Raw genomic sequence first — 19309 nt, 5'->3', positions numbered from 1 at the left:
AGACCAAGGCAGGCCAGCAGCACGGTTCAATTCCTGTAACAGCCTCCCCGAACAGGCGGCGGAATGTGGCGACTAGGGGCTTTTCACAGTAACTTCATTTGAAGTCTACTTGTGACAATAAGCGTTTTTCATTTCATTCATTTTGTCAAGTTATTCTTGGCACCAGTCAATCGCACACAAAAACAAAAGCTACCGCTGCCACTACTACTTGGCCAGGCGAATACAGTTGTCGCTCCAACCCATACACCAGAATCCACGAGATTGCATGTGGGCACTGAAGTAAATAAAGAGGGAATACACTGGCCTTAATTACTCCATACAGTCAACCTCTCTCCCCAAAGTTGGGCAAATATTTTCCTAGCTCTTCACTCAGAATCACTATCTATCTTCTTGTTTGTTTTCTGTCAAAGTAACTTCTGTACATTTGTATTGGATTGTAGTCATTCAAAAAAAAGCATCTCCTTGGCCTTGTAGCTCAGTTGAGTCTGGATTTATTCCCATGAACGAACGTGATTAAGGCTTTGATATTTACTGCTGTGAGTCGATTAAGATTGAACGGTAATCCATCACCACATTCGATGTTTAATGAGAGTGGCTTCACACACCATAGAGGGATTAGTCCCAAGCGCTTGGATCGCGAGCACGTTCTTACCAGCTTCCTTGGAGACCTGCACAAAGGCCTCCACTCCACTCTCGCCGTAGCTCCCTTCTGAAGCCAGCGTGGACACGTAATTCCACCCGAAGGCCTTCACAATGTCCACCATCGCCTGAGTCTGGTAAGAGTCTGGTGGAACGACACGGGAGAAGAAAGCATAGCTGCTGTTGTCACTCAGCTCCGGCGCAGTGGAGGCGTAACTGATCTGCGGAATCTAAACGGACAGAAGAGGAAAGAGGTTTTATCTCTCGATCCGGGTAGAAAGTGCAGCTAACATTATGCTGTGCAAAACTCATAATTTTAGTAAGCTTCAATTTCACACAAGATAAATATGTACTGAAGGAAGAAGTTGAAGTCAGTCGTGATAATCGAGTTACAGTGATTGATGTGACTGATTTCTTTATTTGAGCAAACACTGGGTAAGAGCTGTCTATTGACTGTAAGATCCTTTGCCTCTGAAACACAACACGAGAGAAATGTGAAAAGCAACATTTAATCACTGGGAATGGTGTGACTGATAGAAAACTGGTTTGAACAGAAAACTGGTTTGAACAGAAAACTGGTTTGAACATTCAGAGCTGTGATTCTTTCAAGAGTGAGATATTATTGAAATCATTTGCATTTCCAATCACCAAGAATGAGTGGCACTCCAAATGGTTGATTGACTTGTAGAGCCGCCCTCATTAACATAGGATCACCATGTGACCTGAACTCTAACCCTCACAAACTTAGTGTGGGTGGTATCTTTCACAAGGTATCAGAGAGGTCAACATTTTGTGAGGGGCGAATAGCGATCAGACAGACTGCGCACTGCATACCTGGGGCGTCATTCTCCGACCCCCCGCCGGGTCGGAGAATGGCCGTTGGCCGCCGTGAATCCCGCCCCCGCCGAAGTCTCCGGTACCGGAGATTGGGCGGGGGCGGGAATCGGGCCGTGCCAGTTGGTGGGACCCCCCGCTGGATTCTCCGGCCCGGATGGGCCGAAGTCCCGCCCAGGAATTGCCTGTCCCGCCGACGTAAATCAAACCTGGTATTTACCGGCGGGACCAGGCGGCGTGGGCGGGCTCCGGGGTCCTGGGGGGGGGGCGTGGGGCGATCTGACCCCGGGGGGTGCCCCCACGGTGGCCTGGCCCGCGATCGGGGCCCACCGAGCCGCGGGCGGGCCTGTGCCGTGGGGGCACTCTTTCCCTTCCGCCTCCGCTACGGCCTCCACCATGGCGGAGGCGGAAGAGACTCTCCCCACTGCGCATGCGCGGGAAACTGACAGCGGCCGCTGACGCTCCCGCGCATGCGCCGGGAAACTGACAGCGGCCGCTGACGCTCCCGCGCATGCGCCGCATTTCCGCGCCAGCTGGCGGGGCAACAAACGCCATTTCCGCCAGCTGGCGGGGCGGAAATCCCTCCGGCGCCGGCCTAGCCCCTCAATGTTGGGGCTAGGCCGCCAAAGATGCGGAGCATTCCGCACCTTTGGGCCGGCGCGATGCCCGTCTGATTGGCGCCGTCTTTGGCGCCAGTCGGCGGACATCCCGCCGTTGGGGGAGAATTTTGCCCCTGGTGTTCATATAGAGATTGTCGGCTCACTGATTCAGAAATCTGCCTTAAAAAATTCTGAAAGGAATCAAAATGATGCCGGAGATTGTGCCTTGAATTACAAGGTTTGCTTTGCTGCTAATGAAATCTCTTTGAAACCTTTAGAAACTGCAGCAGCCAATGCCTCCACAGCTTCCAAATCTTGGGGGTGAGAAGTGGGGGCGGGGCGGAGGATTGGAAAAGGAACAACTTAGTATTTGGTCACAAATGCAAATTCTGCAGATGCTGGAATCTGAAACAAAAACAGAAAATACTGGACAATCTCAGCAGGTCTGACAGCATCTGTGGAGGGAGAAGGGAACGTTTCGAATCTGGATGGCTTTGAAAAAGAGTCTCCCAGAGTCTATCCTTTTTTTCTCCACAGCTGCTGTCGGACCTGCTGAACTTAGTACTTGATTTGCTTTTCAGGATTGCTCCCACTGCAAGCGCAGTACCGAGAGAATGCAGTATTGTTTGACATGCCGCTATTTGAATAGTATGCCTTGCCGGTTGTGGTGATTTAAGGGAATATTAATGGTCCTCTTGGCACAGCTCAAAGATAAGCTGAAAATTCTCCCGATGTACTGGTCTACATTCTCTGTTATCCTGTCCTTCATCTCATTATGGTGTGTTGGGTCATGCTGTCCATAACCCAGCAGTCACATTAATCTCCATCACAATCGTTGGACTTCAAAGTGCGCTGTACGTGAAATACTGGAGACGTTTCTGACAGATGTACGAGTTACAAAAACTTCCATGCAATGAGAAATTTGATAGGTGACAGTCCGAGCCTTACAATTTATCTTGTGAAAATTACGAGAACACCTGTATCACTGAACTGAGTTATAGATAATGGAGCTCGAAGGTTCAAACCCTGATCTGTGCTGATTTTGGTAGTGCACTGGGATGTGAAATGGTATGTTGGCCTCCATTGCAAGAGGACTTGAGTACAGGAGCAAGGATGTCTTACTGCAGCTGTAGAGGGCCTTGGTGAGACCACACCTAGAGTATCGTGTGCAGCTTAGGTCTCCTTTTCTAAGAAATGCCATTGAGGGGGTGCAGTGAAGGTTCACCAGATTGATTTCTGGGATGGCAGGGTTGCTGTGCGAGCAGAGATTGGGTCAACTGGGCCTGTATTCCCTGGAATTCAGAAGAATAAGAAGAAATCTAATTGAAAAGTATAACATTCTGACAGAGCTGGACAGACTGGATGCAGGGATGATGTTTCCCCTGGATGGTGGGTTCAGAACAAAGGACCACAGTCTCAGAATACGGAGCAGACCATTTAGGGACTGAGATGAGGAGAAATTTCTTCACTTAGAGGGTGGTGAACTTGTGGAATTCTCTGCCATAGAGGCCAAATCACTGAACATATTTAAGAAGGAAATAGATGGAATTCTAGACTCTATTAGGTGTCGAGGGGTATGGGGAGAGAGAGCGAGTGTATGGCGCTGAAATAGAGGATCAGCCATGGTCATGTTCGATGGCGGAGCATGCTTAAATGGCCTACTCCTGCTCCTATTTTCTGTGTTTCTATGTTTCAAGATATAGCGATTGCAAAAGTCTCAAAGCTTATTGCAATATCCTGGGACTGGGAAGGACAAGAAATCAGCCAGGCTCCCGATTGCGAGTTAACTACCTCAGCAAGAAAATGCACATGAACCAAATTGGGTAAGGCTGTTATCAGCTTCCCAATAACCCCTGCTCAGAATCCCACATGAAGATTGATCAGCAACAAGAGATACTGCAGAATACCTACTATCAATGAAACACGAGCAATAATTCAACCTCCCGAACCAGCTATACCACTCAATTTGATTTCAACTGAGCTTATCTCAACTGATTTGACCTACTTAGCTCCATACCCTTAACTAATAGAAGTGAATTATACTCCAGCAGGAATGGTCAGCTTCATGAAAGGAAGAGGGAAGAAAATGCAGAGTAGACTCGTTGGTGTGCAGAAGCATAGGACCACTCCTCAAGGTCAAGACATGCATAATTAATTATCCTCTCAAGATACTTGGGTACCAGACCATATGAACATACAAACAAGCAGAAGTAGGCCATTCGGCCCTTTGAGCTTGCTCCACCATTTAATAAGATCATGGCTGATTTGATGGGAACCTCATATTAGCATCCCGTCTTCCCCCAAAAACCTATCACCCCCTTGTTTATAAGAAACTCTCCATCTCTGCCTTTAAAGAATCTTCTTCCACCGCCTTTTCAGGAAGAGATTCCAAAGACTCACGACTCTCGGAGAAAGAGATTTCACCCCCTCTCAGTTTTAAATGCTCCCTCCCCCGTATTTTTAAACAGTGACTCTCTAGTTCTGGGTTCTCTCACAAGAAGAAACATCGTCTCCACATCCACCCTGTCAAGACTCCTCAGAATCTTAGATGTTTTAATCAAGTCGCTTCTTACACTTCTAAACTCCAATGGATACCTGCGTAGCCGACCCAACCTTTCCTCATAAGACAACCCGCCAACAATAGCAGGTTAATAGCTTTGCCCAAGGACACAATTACCCTGTAAAGCATTGTAAAAAGGAGCATGTGGAATGCATTATTATTCTGCTCTGCAGATGCAAGCGTTAGAAACAGAATTTCCGACTCTCACCACTAATAGCCTCGCGGCACACGTTCTCATCAGTTCTAACACTCCAAACGTTGATTTGGAGAATTCAATTACAAGAAATTGTGAATTAAAAACAAAAAACGTTTGAAAACAATCGCAGGTCATGTAGCAGCTATTGGCTTAATGCGTCAGTTCAATGACCTTTCCTAGATTTGGTCAACTATTTTGATCAACGGTCAGTGACTTGACACAAACTTGTTTCTCTCTCCACGGATGCTTGTTACAACCCCACTGATGTTACTACTGGGCGGGAAGATCCCAGAACAGAACGCTGGCTCAATAAACTGGAACTTTTATTTCTTGTTTGACTGTCAGTTCGCTGTTTGCAAAATATACAACATTAAACATGGGAGGTTTGATTAAATGACAGTACTCTTTCCACAGAAACATAAAATTAAATGCATTTAAATCTATTCCTTACTTCTAACACCCAAAATAAAAATACAATCATAAATTACTTGAAAACCACCAACATTTTTACCTCGCCTGTATCTTCATAAATCTACACAAGATTTTTAAGGCGAGAACACAAGTTGCAGAATATATCTTCTACTATATCGTTCTCAGTAAGTAAACAGTCCCGTAAACCAACAGGTCAACTGTGGTCAAACACACCATACTCTGAAACCAAGTGGCAGATGAGACCCAATACAACTTCTGTGGATTTCACACCAAATCCCTCCCCCCCCCCCCCCCCCCCGCCCCCCCAGATGCTTATCACATTGTGATCCAAGTGGTCTCACTGGAATGTCGATTTCCACATGAGTAATTCCAGACTCCACTCTTGAAAATACAAGCTTTGGAATCTTCTCCCAAACAACACTTCCTTTCAGGTGCCTTTACCATGGATCTCAGTGGTAAGTGGTTCCAGGATCTCAATCTCTCCCCTTAGTATTCCTCTGCCCTGGATTGCCACGTTCATTCAAGCTTCTACAAAATCTCTCAGATACCCAGCCATGCCAGCAGAATACCATTGTTTCACAGGCTGCATTAAGGTATTGCTAACCTTAGAATTACTTCAGATATCTGGCTGCTCGCTAGCCAACTTCACCTGGTGTGCACATTTCAGCTGTCCTTAACTGGGAGCCTCTCTCTCTGCCCCTGTTTTTAACTTCAGTGTACTGTACCTTGTTCAATTTCTAGTTCCTTTTGCCCCTTTGTTCATTTGCCCTGGGACTTCTTTTCATTTCCTAGTTTCTAGAACTATCTGTTCTTTAGCTTCTGGGACTTGCTTACTCCATTGTCCTGCTTCTGGCATTTCTTCTACCTCGTTCCAACTGCCTGGGGTCCAGCTTAAAACTAAACTCAAACATTCTTTCTAACCAAAAGTGGCCCCTGGTTGCTAAGCAGCAGTCCAGTCTTTCTTTAAATGCTTGGTTTGCTTTCATGTCATAGACTCTCTAATCACAATGTAGGCACAGTTTGAAATGAAACCCAAATCCACAGACATGCAAGCACCTTTGTCTAACATGAATATAACTAAATCATTTCTTACACAGTAACACAAAATAAAACGCATTTAAATCTATACCTTACTTCTAACATCCAAAATACAAATACAAATGTAAATTACTTGAAAACCACCTCTGTTCCCTGACTTGCTACCTAATCTGCTGAGTGTTAACCAGCAATTTTTCTTCATATTTCCCTTTCTAACATCAACAGTATTTTGCTCTTGAAGAAATGATTGTGTATCATGATGGAGCTCAAAGTTACGGTTCATTCAAAGGGCTTTATCAACATTTTTGAACTGTTAAGAATGAAGGCATCCGACCTCCTCAGTTAGTTACTCGGCACCAAGTTAGCTAAAACATTCAATTCAGCCTACATACACACATATAGGGGCTTAGAGGTTGTATTCATTTTTTGCCCAGTATAATTCTCTGCAAATCAACCAAATACAATGCAAAAAATGGAGGAATGTCAGCATAGGTATTATGCCGCCAGCTCAAAGCGAATTTCTATAATTATTTATGTTGGGTTAAAAACCATCAGGCTGGGAGCTGGCCCCCATCTACAAATCAGGCCATGCCCCTAGGGTGAATTAATCACCGCTAGAAGCTGCCACTAATTGCGCCTGTTTGCTGCCCTTAGACGACCCTCTTAGGCACGAGGATACATTTTGAAAGCTTTTAAATTTAAAAAAAGTATATTAAGAAACTGACTACATAAATATAACCAACAAGTGGCTCTGCAGTGTTTCATGGTCACTTTCAATTATTTAATATTGAAGTACTCATCAGATTGTGAGTTAGACACTGATCAAAAATCCTCACATTATGTGATAAATCTGTTACCAGTTTTATTCATAAACTTCATCGAGTGACCAGTCTTAATTGTATCAAGGAATATTTGTTAAAAAAAGAAGGGCATCTACAGCACTGGTCAACTGCATTGGTTCAGGATAGATTTTACATTCAACGATATGCACATGAGTCAGAGTGCAAGTGCGAGGGGGAAATGAAATCTCAAAACTGGCGCAATGTTGGATAGACTTTGTGCTCAGAGCACCTTTCCCATTGCTACTCTTGTTCTCATTTTGTTGCATCTTTCATCTGCAGATATGTTTCCTCAATACTTGAATACTTGCACTTGTTCTAGTTTTCTTCCTTTTATGAAAATGGCTGAATGATTTTGAGATCGACGCCACTTTGGATATGAACAAAATTTCAGAATATCTAATGTTACCCGTCTATCTGCTCATTCTTGTAATCCTTCTTCTTTGCTGACTACAAGGGCTTTCTCGCCTACAAATCTAACTGATGTTATCATTCACTGGATTCTGTGCCTTCAATCACAGGGACATCTGCAATCTTCTAATTCTATCTTCTTGAACATCCCAGATTTTAAGCAATTCACCACTGGTGGCCGTGCCATTCAGTTTATAGGTTTTGAACCCCACTTCAACCCCCCCCCCCCCCCCCCCCCCCCCGGCCTGCCCCACTTCAATCGCCACACCTTGCTTTCCTCTTTTAAATCTAACTCTTTGACCAAGCTTTAGATCCTCTGACTTAATGGGCACGAATCACCGGCCGGTAGTACCCAGGAGAGGCGACCCGCGGGCTTCCAATCAGCCTTCATGCCTCGCGGGATAGACCCTAGTCCCACGAGGCATCAAAATCGGAATCCTGGGAGCTTACACAGAATATACCAGTCTCCTGGGATCTACCAGCCCCCCAGCGAGGTTGCAGCCAGGCGCCGTTCAGTACTGGCGAACAGTACTCGGCTGGGGGGGGGGGGGGGGTCTCCCAGGCCATCAGAGGTCCCTGGGTGGTCAAGGACAGGGCAGGGTGGCTCCCTGGCCCTTACCCTGAATGTGGGCACCTTGGCACTGCCAAGCTTGCATGAATACTGCCAGTGTGGCAATTCAAGGGTGCCCAGGTGCCAGGCTGGCATCGTCAAGGGTCAGAGCCCAAGGGGGGCCATGCCCATGAAAGGAGGGTGGAGGGTGGTATGAAGGATGAAGGTGTGCAGGGCATGTAAGTAGGGGCCTCTGGGCGGCTGGGGCAGGTGATGGATGGGGCTCCTGGAGAGGGGGCCTGAAGAGCGGGGCTCCCAGGGACCCCATAGTGGGGTGCCCTCACTTGGGGAGGATTTGGGGTAATGCCCATGTGTGTGGGTGTTGACATTGCCCACGGGAGGTGGGTGTGGGAGAACAACAAGCTCACTTAGAGATCGGGGCACCCTTACAGAATGGCGACCTGAGTTCAGCTCCCCAGTGATGAAAAATTCGAAGTGTGGTTAAACCGGAGAGAAACTTCCCAGGTGACCAAGTGTCGTTTGATAGCGGTGGGAAACTCTCCGGCAGAGTCGGTGGGAACTCCCTGCAAAGCCCGCCACAAATGAACTTAGAAATGTTTCCATTAAATTCCACCCAATATCCCCTTACCATAGAAATGTTATGGTACAGAAGTGGCCATTCAACCCATCATCTCTGCACAGGCCAAAAAGAGAAAAAATAAACTAGCTGCACATTTTAATCTGATTTTACAGCACTTGGTCTGTAGCCTTGCCTGGATCCAACACTTCAGATGCAGATCACGTAACTTTTAAATGAGTTGATCGTGTCCGCCTCAATTACCAACTTCTGTCTCAACCACAAACTTAGGCAGTGAATTCCAGATGCCCACCACTCTCTGGGTGAAAAAGGTTTTCATCATGTCCCCTCTAATCTCTCCACCAATCACCATAAATCTATGCCCCCAGTAACTCCTCAGTGAAGGGACCCGTCAGCTACATGGTTTGATGTCATATTTTGTTTGTTAATGCTCCTTTAAATGCCGTGGGACTTTTTATTGTGTGACAAGTGCTATATAAATATAACTTGTGGTGCTGTTGAACCAACTAGGCAGGTCAAGTGATAATGAGGCTTGATAATACCGCCTCCACTACATAGAACATGCAGTGTAGAAGGACACCATTCGGTCCATCGAGTCTGCACCAACCCACTTAAGCCCTCACTTCCACCCTATCCCCGTAACCCAATAACCCCTCCAAACCTTTTTGGACACTAAGGGCAATTTAGCATGGCCAATCCACCTAACCTGCACGCTTTTGGACTGTGGGAGGAAACCGGGGCACCCGGGGGAAACCCACGCAGAGACGGGGAGAACGTGCAGACTCTGCACAGACAGTGACCCAGCGGGGAATCGAACCTGGGACCGTGGTGCTGTGAAGCCACAGTGCTAGCCACTGTGCTGCCACTTGCTTCCAGGGGCTTCTCCTGTAAGGCACAGCCTAAATATACCTCCAATCATTCATTAGTTGCACGATTTAATTTACTTCTGCTTACACAACAACAGTTGCTACAGGGTTAACGTTGTGTCAGGGCAAGATGTTAATGTAGTTGCATGCAGGTAATTACTGAGCAGACATCTCCCAATGACTGTAAAATACCTTGTGAATCCTTGCCATAATGTCCAGCAGGCAGACGTGCGTGGTATGAAATTATGGACCAAACGTCCAGACAATGTTTTGCAAAATAGGATTAAAAAAATAACTGGCAGACATAAATATGAAGATTCCTGACTTTTTTGGCATAACCAAAGGGAATTTAGTGTAGAGGTGTGTGGTCAGACAAGGTAAAGTCGCTGTTGTCCCAGGTGACCACAGGCGTCTTTCCACTTTGAGGAGGAGAGCTGACTGGTGGTGATTTAGCCTGAGGGTTACCGCATGAGGCGAGGGGCAAGGTTGAGACGGTGTGGCCTTCAGGAATAACAGCAGCCAGTACTGGAACTGAACCTGCACTGTTGGCCTCTCTCTGCATCACAAACCAGCTGCCTCGCCATTTGAGCACAAGGGGCACATCACAGATGTAGATCAGATTTAATCTCACCACATTACTTCCACAGTTTGTCTACACTTTGACCTGAAATGACACAATCACTATCTTTGCTGTTCCAGTGCACTTTCTATTTCCGGTGAGTTTAATTCTAATGGGTGACTACTCAGAGTGACCGCATCAGAGCAGGGACAGTGAGACCAAATCTATGGATGTATTTGTGTTCAACAAGCTATTAGGTCCAAGACTCAGTTTAATTATATCCAGAACCACTCGTGCCAGGAAGAGACGTCCACCTTGTTCTTCTGGATTGAGAATTGACAAATTAGATTTTGCATTAAAGAAGCCTGAGTTTATCGAGGGCCTTGGAACATCCCTCACAAACATCAATTAAAATGGTTTAATTTTGTTTATTGATGGTTATGTAAGTAAATGGAGTCGGCACTTTGCAGTCAAGTCCCAGAAAGATCAATGAATTAAGCGCCAGTTAATCTCTTTTTGTTTGGTGTTCTTGCCTGCTAAAAATAGTGTGACAGGGTCTTTAATCTTCAACTGAAAAGCAAAAGGTTCTTAATTTAACATCCCATCTTGAGAATGAAATACCTGACAATTCAGCACTATCTTAGCAACATCAACATTGTTCACATTGCTCCTCAAGTGTGTAGAAAGTCCAAAGTGCTTCACAGGTGAGGAAAATGGAGTACTAGCCAGAGACGGATATTTTCGGAGGGATGAGGAGAAGCTTAGCAAAGGGGTGTGTTTTGGGAAGGATTTTTAAACAGAAAGGAGCTGGAGGAATTGAAGGAATCAATTCTAGCAAGGAGCTTAAGCCAGCACATCTGCCAATGATGGAATGGAAGAGGTGGACGAGCTAGGTGCAGAGGGTGCAGAATTCAGAAAGTATTGCTGCATGATGTTACAGAGATGGGCCCAAGAAGGAATTTAAATGCAGGGGTGACAATTCAAACTTTGAGGTTTAAGGGTGAGTGAGGAATGGAGAACGGACAAGTAGACTTTGGCTTGGGAAGCAGACTTTTGAATGAACTAAGCTTTGCAATGGAAAGTTAGCCACGTGAATATTGAAATAGTCAACAACACCCTGAAGGATCAGCTCATATTATATGCTCAAAGCCTAGAGTGGGATTTGAGCTTAGCTCCCCTACTACTGTAACCTTTATTTTCAGTGCAACTTTTTATGCCATGATCCAATACAGAGGACCAGACAGAACTGATATGGTGGATGAGCTTAATTAACATCATATTGTCTGTTTGGAGCTTCACAGAATAACTAAATATGCAATACCAGTAACTAAGATGCTTCTTGGTGGCACATAAAACCAACAAATACCCCTAAAAAACAAAGGCTGTACTGATGCAGTTAAGGAGCCGTGTTTAACAATAGAGTTAGAGTTACAGTACCAAGTTACAAGAACAGGCTCCCACAAATGCCAAGAAAACTTGAAATCCAGCAGAATGAGAGGCTGCAAAAACAAAGAGTCACAATGCAAGCATTAAGATAGGCAACAAGAACAGAGAATGCTAGAAAACCTCAGCATGTCTCAGCATCTGCCGTCAGAAATAAAGAGAGGGAAAAATGTGTTGGACTTTATACTATAGACTGGAGAGATTGCAACAAGATGTAGCAACAAGAGACAGATGGCATAGTGCGGGGGGTGGTATTTTGCACTAAGACAATAAATGTAAGGGATCATTCAGTCCGGCAGATATCTACGGCATTTTGCATTTTATTTTTATTTATTTTAAAAAATAAATTTAGAGTACCCAATTCTTTTTTTTTTCCAATTAAGGGGCAATTTAGCAAGGCCAATCCACCTACCCTGCACATCTTTTGGGTTGTGGGGGTGAAACCCGCGCAAACACGGGGAGGATGTGCAAACTCCACACGGACAGTGACCCAGAGCCGGGATCGAACCTGGGACCTCGGCGCCGTGAGGCAGCAGTGCTAACCACTGCACCACCGTGCTGCCCTGCATTTTAAACCACCAGGAAATCCAACAGTTTGCCTACCACTGACGTCAAGCTCACAGGTCTATAATTCCCTGGATTATCCCTGCTACCCTTCTTAAACAAAGGGACAACATTAGCAATTCTCCAGTCCTCCGGGACCTCACCCGTGCTCAAGGATGCTGCAAAGATGTCTGTTAAGGCCCCAGCTATTTCGTCCCTTGCTTCCCTCAGTAACCTGGGATAGATCCCATATGGACCTGGGGAATTGTCCACCTTAATGCCTTTTAGAATACCCAAAACTTCCCCCTTCCTTATGCCGACTTACCTAGAGTATTTACACATCCATCCCTAGCCTCAACATCCGTCATGTCCCTCTCCTTGGTGAATACCGCTGCAAAGTACTCATTAAGAATCTCACCCATTTCCTCTGACTCCACGCATAAATTCCCTCTTTTGTCTTTGAGTGGGCCAATCCTTTCTCTAGTTACCCTCTTGCTCCTTATATACAAATAAAAGGCTTTGGGATTTTTCTTACCCTGTTAGCCAAAGGTATTTCGTGACCCCTTTTAGCCCTATTTATTGCGCATTTGAGATTTGTCCTGTAGCCACCTAAAATGGCTGATTCACGATTAATTTGGCCAAAACCCGATGTAAAATGGCTAACCGAAAAGGCTGATGGGAAAAGCAGCCATCAGGGCACAAACGGACAGCTGCAGACAGAACAGCGTATTCGGCTCTGGGGAAGTCGGCCCAGATCGATACCTGCGACCATTAGCAGCACATCAACACAGACATCTGCAGTTTAATCGGCTATCCCCGGGAACAATTGCAACATATTAGCAATTGAATGCCGGCCAGACCTCTCGGCGCCAGCAGTGGCCGAGACAAAGAAAGGTGAATGACCACCCCCCGATCAAGGAATCGCCCCATTATTGGAGCATATCGAACCCAGTGATTGGGAACAAGTCCAATCACTTGGGACCAGGGTCAAGGTCCGCTCCGAGAGGCGGGAGGCCCCTGGGACCTATAAAAGATAGGGGCCAAGTTCAGATCGACCCTTCTCTCCCTTCTTCTCCTGCTGCAACCTTCGCAAGAACCATCGACCAGCAACCGTAAGTTTGACTCCAGCGATCGCTACCCAATAGAGACTCCTAGCCATCGACATGTATCAGCCTTTTGAATCCCGCAGGCCAGACCCAATTCGATAAGCCATTCGTTTCCCTGACCTGGTGGGCCATCCCCAAAAGTTAAGTATTGGCCAGTCGTGGTAGGTAGTCGTCTAGAAAGTAGGATTATTGTATAAGTATTTATTGCTGTATGTAATAAATGACCGTTGATTTTAATCTTACTAAGCGGTGTACTGTCTTATTAATCATAACTAGAGCTTGAACCACGTGGCGGTATCAGAAAGATACCTGGCGACTCGTGAGCAAAGGTGACAGAATTAGAGCTAATAAAACTAAGGCTAATAAGAGCAACAGTCCTACTTTCCCGATATGCCTCCAAAGTTTCATCAGTTTTAAGTCGCCTGGATCTTATGTATGCTTCCTTTTTCATCTTAGCTAGTCTCACAATTCCACCCGTAATCCATGGTTCCCTAATCTTGCCATTTCTATCCCTCATTTTCATAGGGACATGGCTGTCCTGCACTCTAATCAACCTTTCCTTAAAAGACTCCCACATTTCAAATGTGGAATTACCCTTAAACAGCTGCTCCCAATCCACATTCTCTAGCTCCTGTCGAACTTTGTTATACTTGGCCTTTCCCCAATTTAGCACTCTTACTTTAGGACCACTCTCGTCTTTGTCCATGGGTATTCTAAAACTTACGGAATTGTGATTGCTATTCCCAAAGTAATCACCGACTGAAACTTGAACCACCTGGCCGGGATAATTTCCCAATACCAGCTCTAGTATGGTCCCTTCCCGAGTTGGACTATTTACATACTGCTCTAAAAAGCTCTCCTGGATGCTCCTTACAAATTCTGCTCCATCTACGCCTCCAGCACTACATGAGTCCCATTCAATGTTGGGGAAGTTAAAATCTCCCATCACGACTACCCTATTGCTCTTACATTTTTCGATAATCTGTCTACATATTTGCACCTCTACTTCACGCTCGCTTTTGGGAGGCCTGTAGTAAAGTCCCAACAATGTTACTGCACCCTTCCTATTTCTTAGCTCCACCCATATTGCCTCAGTGCTCGAATCCTCCATCGTGCCCCCCTTAATCACAGCTGTGATATCATCTCTGACCAGTAATCCAACTCCTCCACCCCTTTTACCTCCCTCTCTATCCCTCCTGAAGCATCTATACCCTGGGATATTTAGTTGCCAGTCTTGCCCTTCCCTCAACCAAGTCTCAGTAATACCAATAACATCATATTCCCAGGTACTAATCCAAGCCCTACATTCATCTGCCTTACCTGCTACACTTCTCGCTTTGAAACAAATGCACCTCAGACCACCTGTCCCTTTGCGTTCATCATCTATTCCCTGTCTTCTCTTCCCCTTAGTCACATTGAGTTTATTATCTAGTACCTTACTGGCTTTAGTTGCTGCCTCTTTACTGACCTCTAACTTCCTAATCTGGTTCCCATCCCCCTGCCACATTAGTTTAAAACCTCCCCGACAGTGTTAGCAAAAGCACCCCCTAGGACATTGGTTCCAGTTCTATCCAGGTGTAGGCCATCCGGTTTGTAATGGTCCCACCGCTCCCAGAACCGGTTCCAATGTCCCAAAAATCTGAACCCCTCCCTCCTGCCTCCATCTCTCAAGCCACGTATTCATTCTGACAATTCTTGAATTTCTACTCTGACTGTCTCGTGGCACTGGTAGCAATCCTGAGATTACTAACTTTGAGGTCCTACTTTTTAACTTATCTCCTAACTCCCTAAATTCTGATTGTAGGACCTCATCCCATTTTTTACCTATATTGTTGGTGCCTATATGCGCCATGACAACTGGCTGTTCACCCTCCCCCTTCAGTATGTCCTGCAGCCGATCTGAGACATCCCTGACCCATGCACCCGGAAGGCAACATACCATTCGGGAGTCTCGTTTTCAACCACAGAAATGCCTGTCTGCTCCCCTACAGTGATCATTTATCATCAAAAGCACTCAAATGCCATATTTTAACATTGCTTTAGGTCGATCCTAATCATTTCAAGGGTCAAAGTGCTCTGAAAGATTCAAAAGCCATCACAGCTTTGGTAAATTTGGGCAAGCGATCGTTCGCGTTCAGAAGCATTTTTAGCCATGAAAACTGATTGGCAAGCACCAAAAGCGATTACCCTGACCCGTGCACCCGGGAGGCAACATACCATTCGGGAGTCTCGTTTTCGACCACAGAAACACCTGTCTACTCCCCTTACAATTGAATCTCCTATGAATATAGCTCTGCCAGTCTTTTTCCTGCCCTTCTGTGCAGCAGAGCCAGCCACAGTGCCATGAGCCTGGCTACTACTGCCTTCCCCTGGTGAGTCATCTCCCCCAACAGTATCCAAAATGGTATACCTGTTTTGGAGGGAGATGACCGCAGGGGACACCTGCACTGCCTTCCTGCTCTTTCTCTGCCTTTTGGTCACCCATTCCCTGTCTCCCTCACCAACTCTAATCTGTGGTGTGACCAACTGCCCTCTGCTGGATGCTTGCCTTGACTTGAACACCTAGGGTGTCTTGCTCAGGTACACTTTCTGGATGCAGTGACCGCAATGCACGGATGCAAATTTTCCCCGCAACAGCCAATCAGCAGCTCTGCTCTACTGCCCTCTGCTGGATGCTTGCCTTGGCTTGAACACCTCGGGTGTCTTGCTCAGGTACACTTTCTGGATGCAGTGACCGCAATGCACGGATGCAAATTTTCCTCGCAGCAGCCAATCAGCAGCTCCGCTCTACTGCCCTCTGCTCTAAACAAGGCCCATTCCCCTGCCCTATCCCCGTAACATCATAACACCATCTAACCTACACATCTTTGGACTCGAAGGGGCAATTTAGCATGGCCAATCCACCTAACCTGCACTTCCTTGTACTGTGGGAGGAAACCGGAGCACCCGGAGGGAATTCACACAGACACAGGGAGAAAGTGCAAACTCCACATAGACAGTCAACCAAGACCAAAATTACACCCAAGTCCTTGGTGCTGTGAGGCAGCAGTGCTAACCACTGTGTTGGTATGGGAGGAGATTAGGATTAACAAGGGTCATAAACCACAGGTGGTAGTATTTTAATAGACTCCTTATCAGAAGCTATCTGGCTGGAGAGCATATTAATCAAGAAATAGGGTGAGCTTATAACAAAGGCACTGTAACAATTGTAAGGGACTTCAATCTTCTTATACAATCCACATTAAATCAGCAAAAGTAGTTTGGAAGACAAATTTGTGGAATGCATTCAAGAGAGCTTTCCAGAACAATACATCATGGACCCAACCAGGAAAGAGGTTATTTTAATTTCTTAGCTTGTGTAATCAGACAGGATTTGATTAATAATCTCATCATAATTGATTCAATGGGAATGAGTGATCATAATATGTCAGCATGTCACATTGAGCGCAAGAGTGATGTACACTAGTCAAAAACCTAAAGCTAATTACATAGGTATGAGGAGGTGAATTAGCTAAGCGATATTGGAAAATTAGTTCGGAAGATAGGATCATAGATGAGGAATGGTGAACATTTAAATAAATATTTCATAATTTTCCTCATGCCATTGATAAATGAAAACTCCATAGGAGAGGTTATCCATCCGACTAAAGATGGTAAGGATGGCATTGGATTAGAAAAAAAGGTTGAAAATGTTACCAAGAATAATAGTAAGCCTGAGGGTTAGTGGACCAAAACGAAGGAAATAATCTCAAGATAAAGGAACAACCCTTTTGGTCTGAGATAAGGAGCAATTTCCTGTGAACCTTTGAAACTATTTAGATGTCAGCAAGAGATAAACCCCCCAAAAATGATAAAAGGGCAAGAGAATAGACGATGAGAGTAAACTAGTAATAAATATGAAAACAGATTGCAAGGGTTTCTAACAGGATGCAAGGGAGAGCGAAATCTGAAAATATATTTGGGTCCCTTAGAGGCTGAGACAGGCAAAATAGTGATAATGAGCAAGGAAATGGCAGAACCATTTTGAAAAGGAGAAGTGTGCCCATCATCACAATCATAGACACAAAATACATACTTGAAAGAGTGATAAACCCAGATTCACTTTAGGTTCTTGGACACAAAACACAGAATGCTGACATGAAGGTACAGCAAACAATCAGGAAAGTAAGTGGTATGTTGACCTTTATTGCAAAGGAGGTTGGAATGTAAGAGTAACAACGCATTGCTGAAATTTTACAGGGTTTGGGCAAGACTACACCTGGAGTACTGTGTACGTATTTTGTCTCCTCACCGGAGGAAGGATATTATTGCCTTAGATGGGGTGCAATGAAGGTTCACTAGATTGATTCACTAGGGGAGCACGGTAGCATTGTGGCTAGCACAATTGCTTCACAGCTCCAGGGTCCCAGGTTTGATTCCGGCTTGGGTCACTGTCTGTGTGGAGTCTGCACGTTCTCCCTGTGTCTGCATGGGTTTCCTCCAGGTACTCTGATTTCCTCCCACAGTCCAAAGATGTGCGGGTTAGGTGGAATGGTCATGCTAAATTGCCCTGACTGTCCAAAAAGGTTAAGTGGGGGTTACTGGGATAGGGTAGATACGTGGGCTTGAGTAGGTTGCTCTTTGTAAGGGCCGGTGCAGACTCGATGGGGCGAATGGCCTCCTTCTGCACTGTAAATTCTATGATTCTATGATTCCTTGGATGAGAGTGTAGAGAAGAGGTTGAGTAGAAAATTCCTATATTCTCTGAAGTTTAAAAGAATGAGTGGTGACCTTTTGAAATTTAGAGGATGCAGACACAGCTTTAACAGTACAGACGCTGAGAGGCTGTTTCCCAATTTGGGGGGTAACAGAACGAGGGCGGGATTCTCTGGTCCCCCAGCTGCGTGTTTCTCGGCAGCGTGCCATTTACTGCCGGCGAGCTTCTCTCTTCCCGCCGCTTGTCAATGGGATTTCCCATTAAAGCCACCCCACACCACCAGGAAACCCGTGGGTGGCGGTGCACTTCCAGTAGAAACAGAGTATCCCAATGTTTTTACCTGCCCGGATCCTACTGGCTGGGGCAATTGGTTAGCCCATGATTCTTGAGGGGTATGAGCTCCCCAATGAGGGGAGTGGGGTAATCACTCGTAGTTGCTACTGTATAAATAGAGCTGGCCAGTGCGGTACGGGCTGGAGAAGGAAGCAATGGTGAACTACTGCTGCTGCTGTGTACATATTGGTGTAAACATTGGGCTGCATGGTAGCATAGTAGTTAGCACTATGGCTTCACAGCACCAGGGTCCCAGGTTCGATTCCCGGCTTGGGTCACTGTCTGTGCAGAGTCTGCATGTTCTCCCCATGTCTGCGTGGGTTTCCTCCGGGTGCTCCGGTTTCCTCCCACAAGTCCACAAAGACGTGCTATTAGGTAATTTGGACATTCTGAATTCTCCCTCTGTGTACCCGAACAGGTGCCGGAGTGTGATGACTAGGGGCTTTTCACATAACTTCATTGCAGTGTTAATGTAAGCCTACTTGTGACAATAAAGATGATTATTTTTATTAAAGTTACTTTCTGTTTGACTCTGCAAACTCATGCTGGATTCTTCATGGTCCTCACAAAACTGGCGATGAGGGTTAAAGTTGGGCAGCTGTCTACGCTGCTGAAGCCACCTCCTAAGACAGGGTGGAAGTTTTTTCTGTTGCACCATGTATTTTTATGGATGTTTGAATGTAGTTGATGCTGCGGTAGAGTTGGAACCAGTATGCACAACAAATACGTTACTACGTCCGGGCGAATAACATTACCGAAAATGAACGGCAGGTGGCCATTTTGCTAACCGCCTGTTGCACACATAGATTTAGGGTGATAAGAAGCCTTACATAGCCAACCGCGCCTGACAGTAAAACGTTTGATGAACTTGTGACTTTGCTGAGGCAAAAGTTTAACCCAACCCCGTCCACAATAGTCCAGCGTTACCGGTTTAACACCGCAGAGAGGACTCCTGGAGAATCCCTTGCTGTGTTCTTATCCAGGCCATGCAGGATTGCAGAGTACTGCGAATATGGTGACACTTTGTTGGAGATGTTATAAGTCAGTTTGCAGCATCAGCAACGCGG

At 45.8% G+C, this 19309-nt stretch overlaps 1 protein-coding gene across 4 annotated transcripts in view; it reads right to left on the bottom strand.

The window, feature by feature from the left end:
• The window catches only part of LOC140388266 (metabotropic glutamate receptor 7-like), a 1207316-nt gene that overhangs the window by 895921 nt on the left and 292086 nt on the right, over window positions 1–19309 (bottom strand). For all 4 annotated transcript variants that reach the window (XM_072472130.1, XM_072472129.1, XM_072472131.1 and 1 more), the window contains one exon: window positions 653–869. In XM_072472130.1, the coding sequence (XP_072328231.1) occupies window positions 653–869 (217 nt within the window). The remainder of the gene's footprint in view (window positions 1–652; window positions 870–19309) is intronic.

This window comes from Scyliorhinus torazame, chromosome 13 (assembly GCF_047496885.1).
Source record: "Scyliorhinus torazame isolate Kashiwa2021f chromosome 13, sScyTor2.1, whole genome shotgun sequence".
Taxonomy (NCBI): domain Eukaryota; kingdom Metazoa; phylum Chordata; class Chondrichthyes; order Carcharhiniformes; family Scyliorhinidae; genus Scyliorhinus; species Scyliorhinus torazame.
The sequence above is the reverse complement of the archived record's forward strand: the minus strand, read 5'-3'. Positions and strand labels throughout refer to the sequence as shown.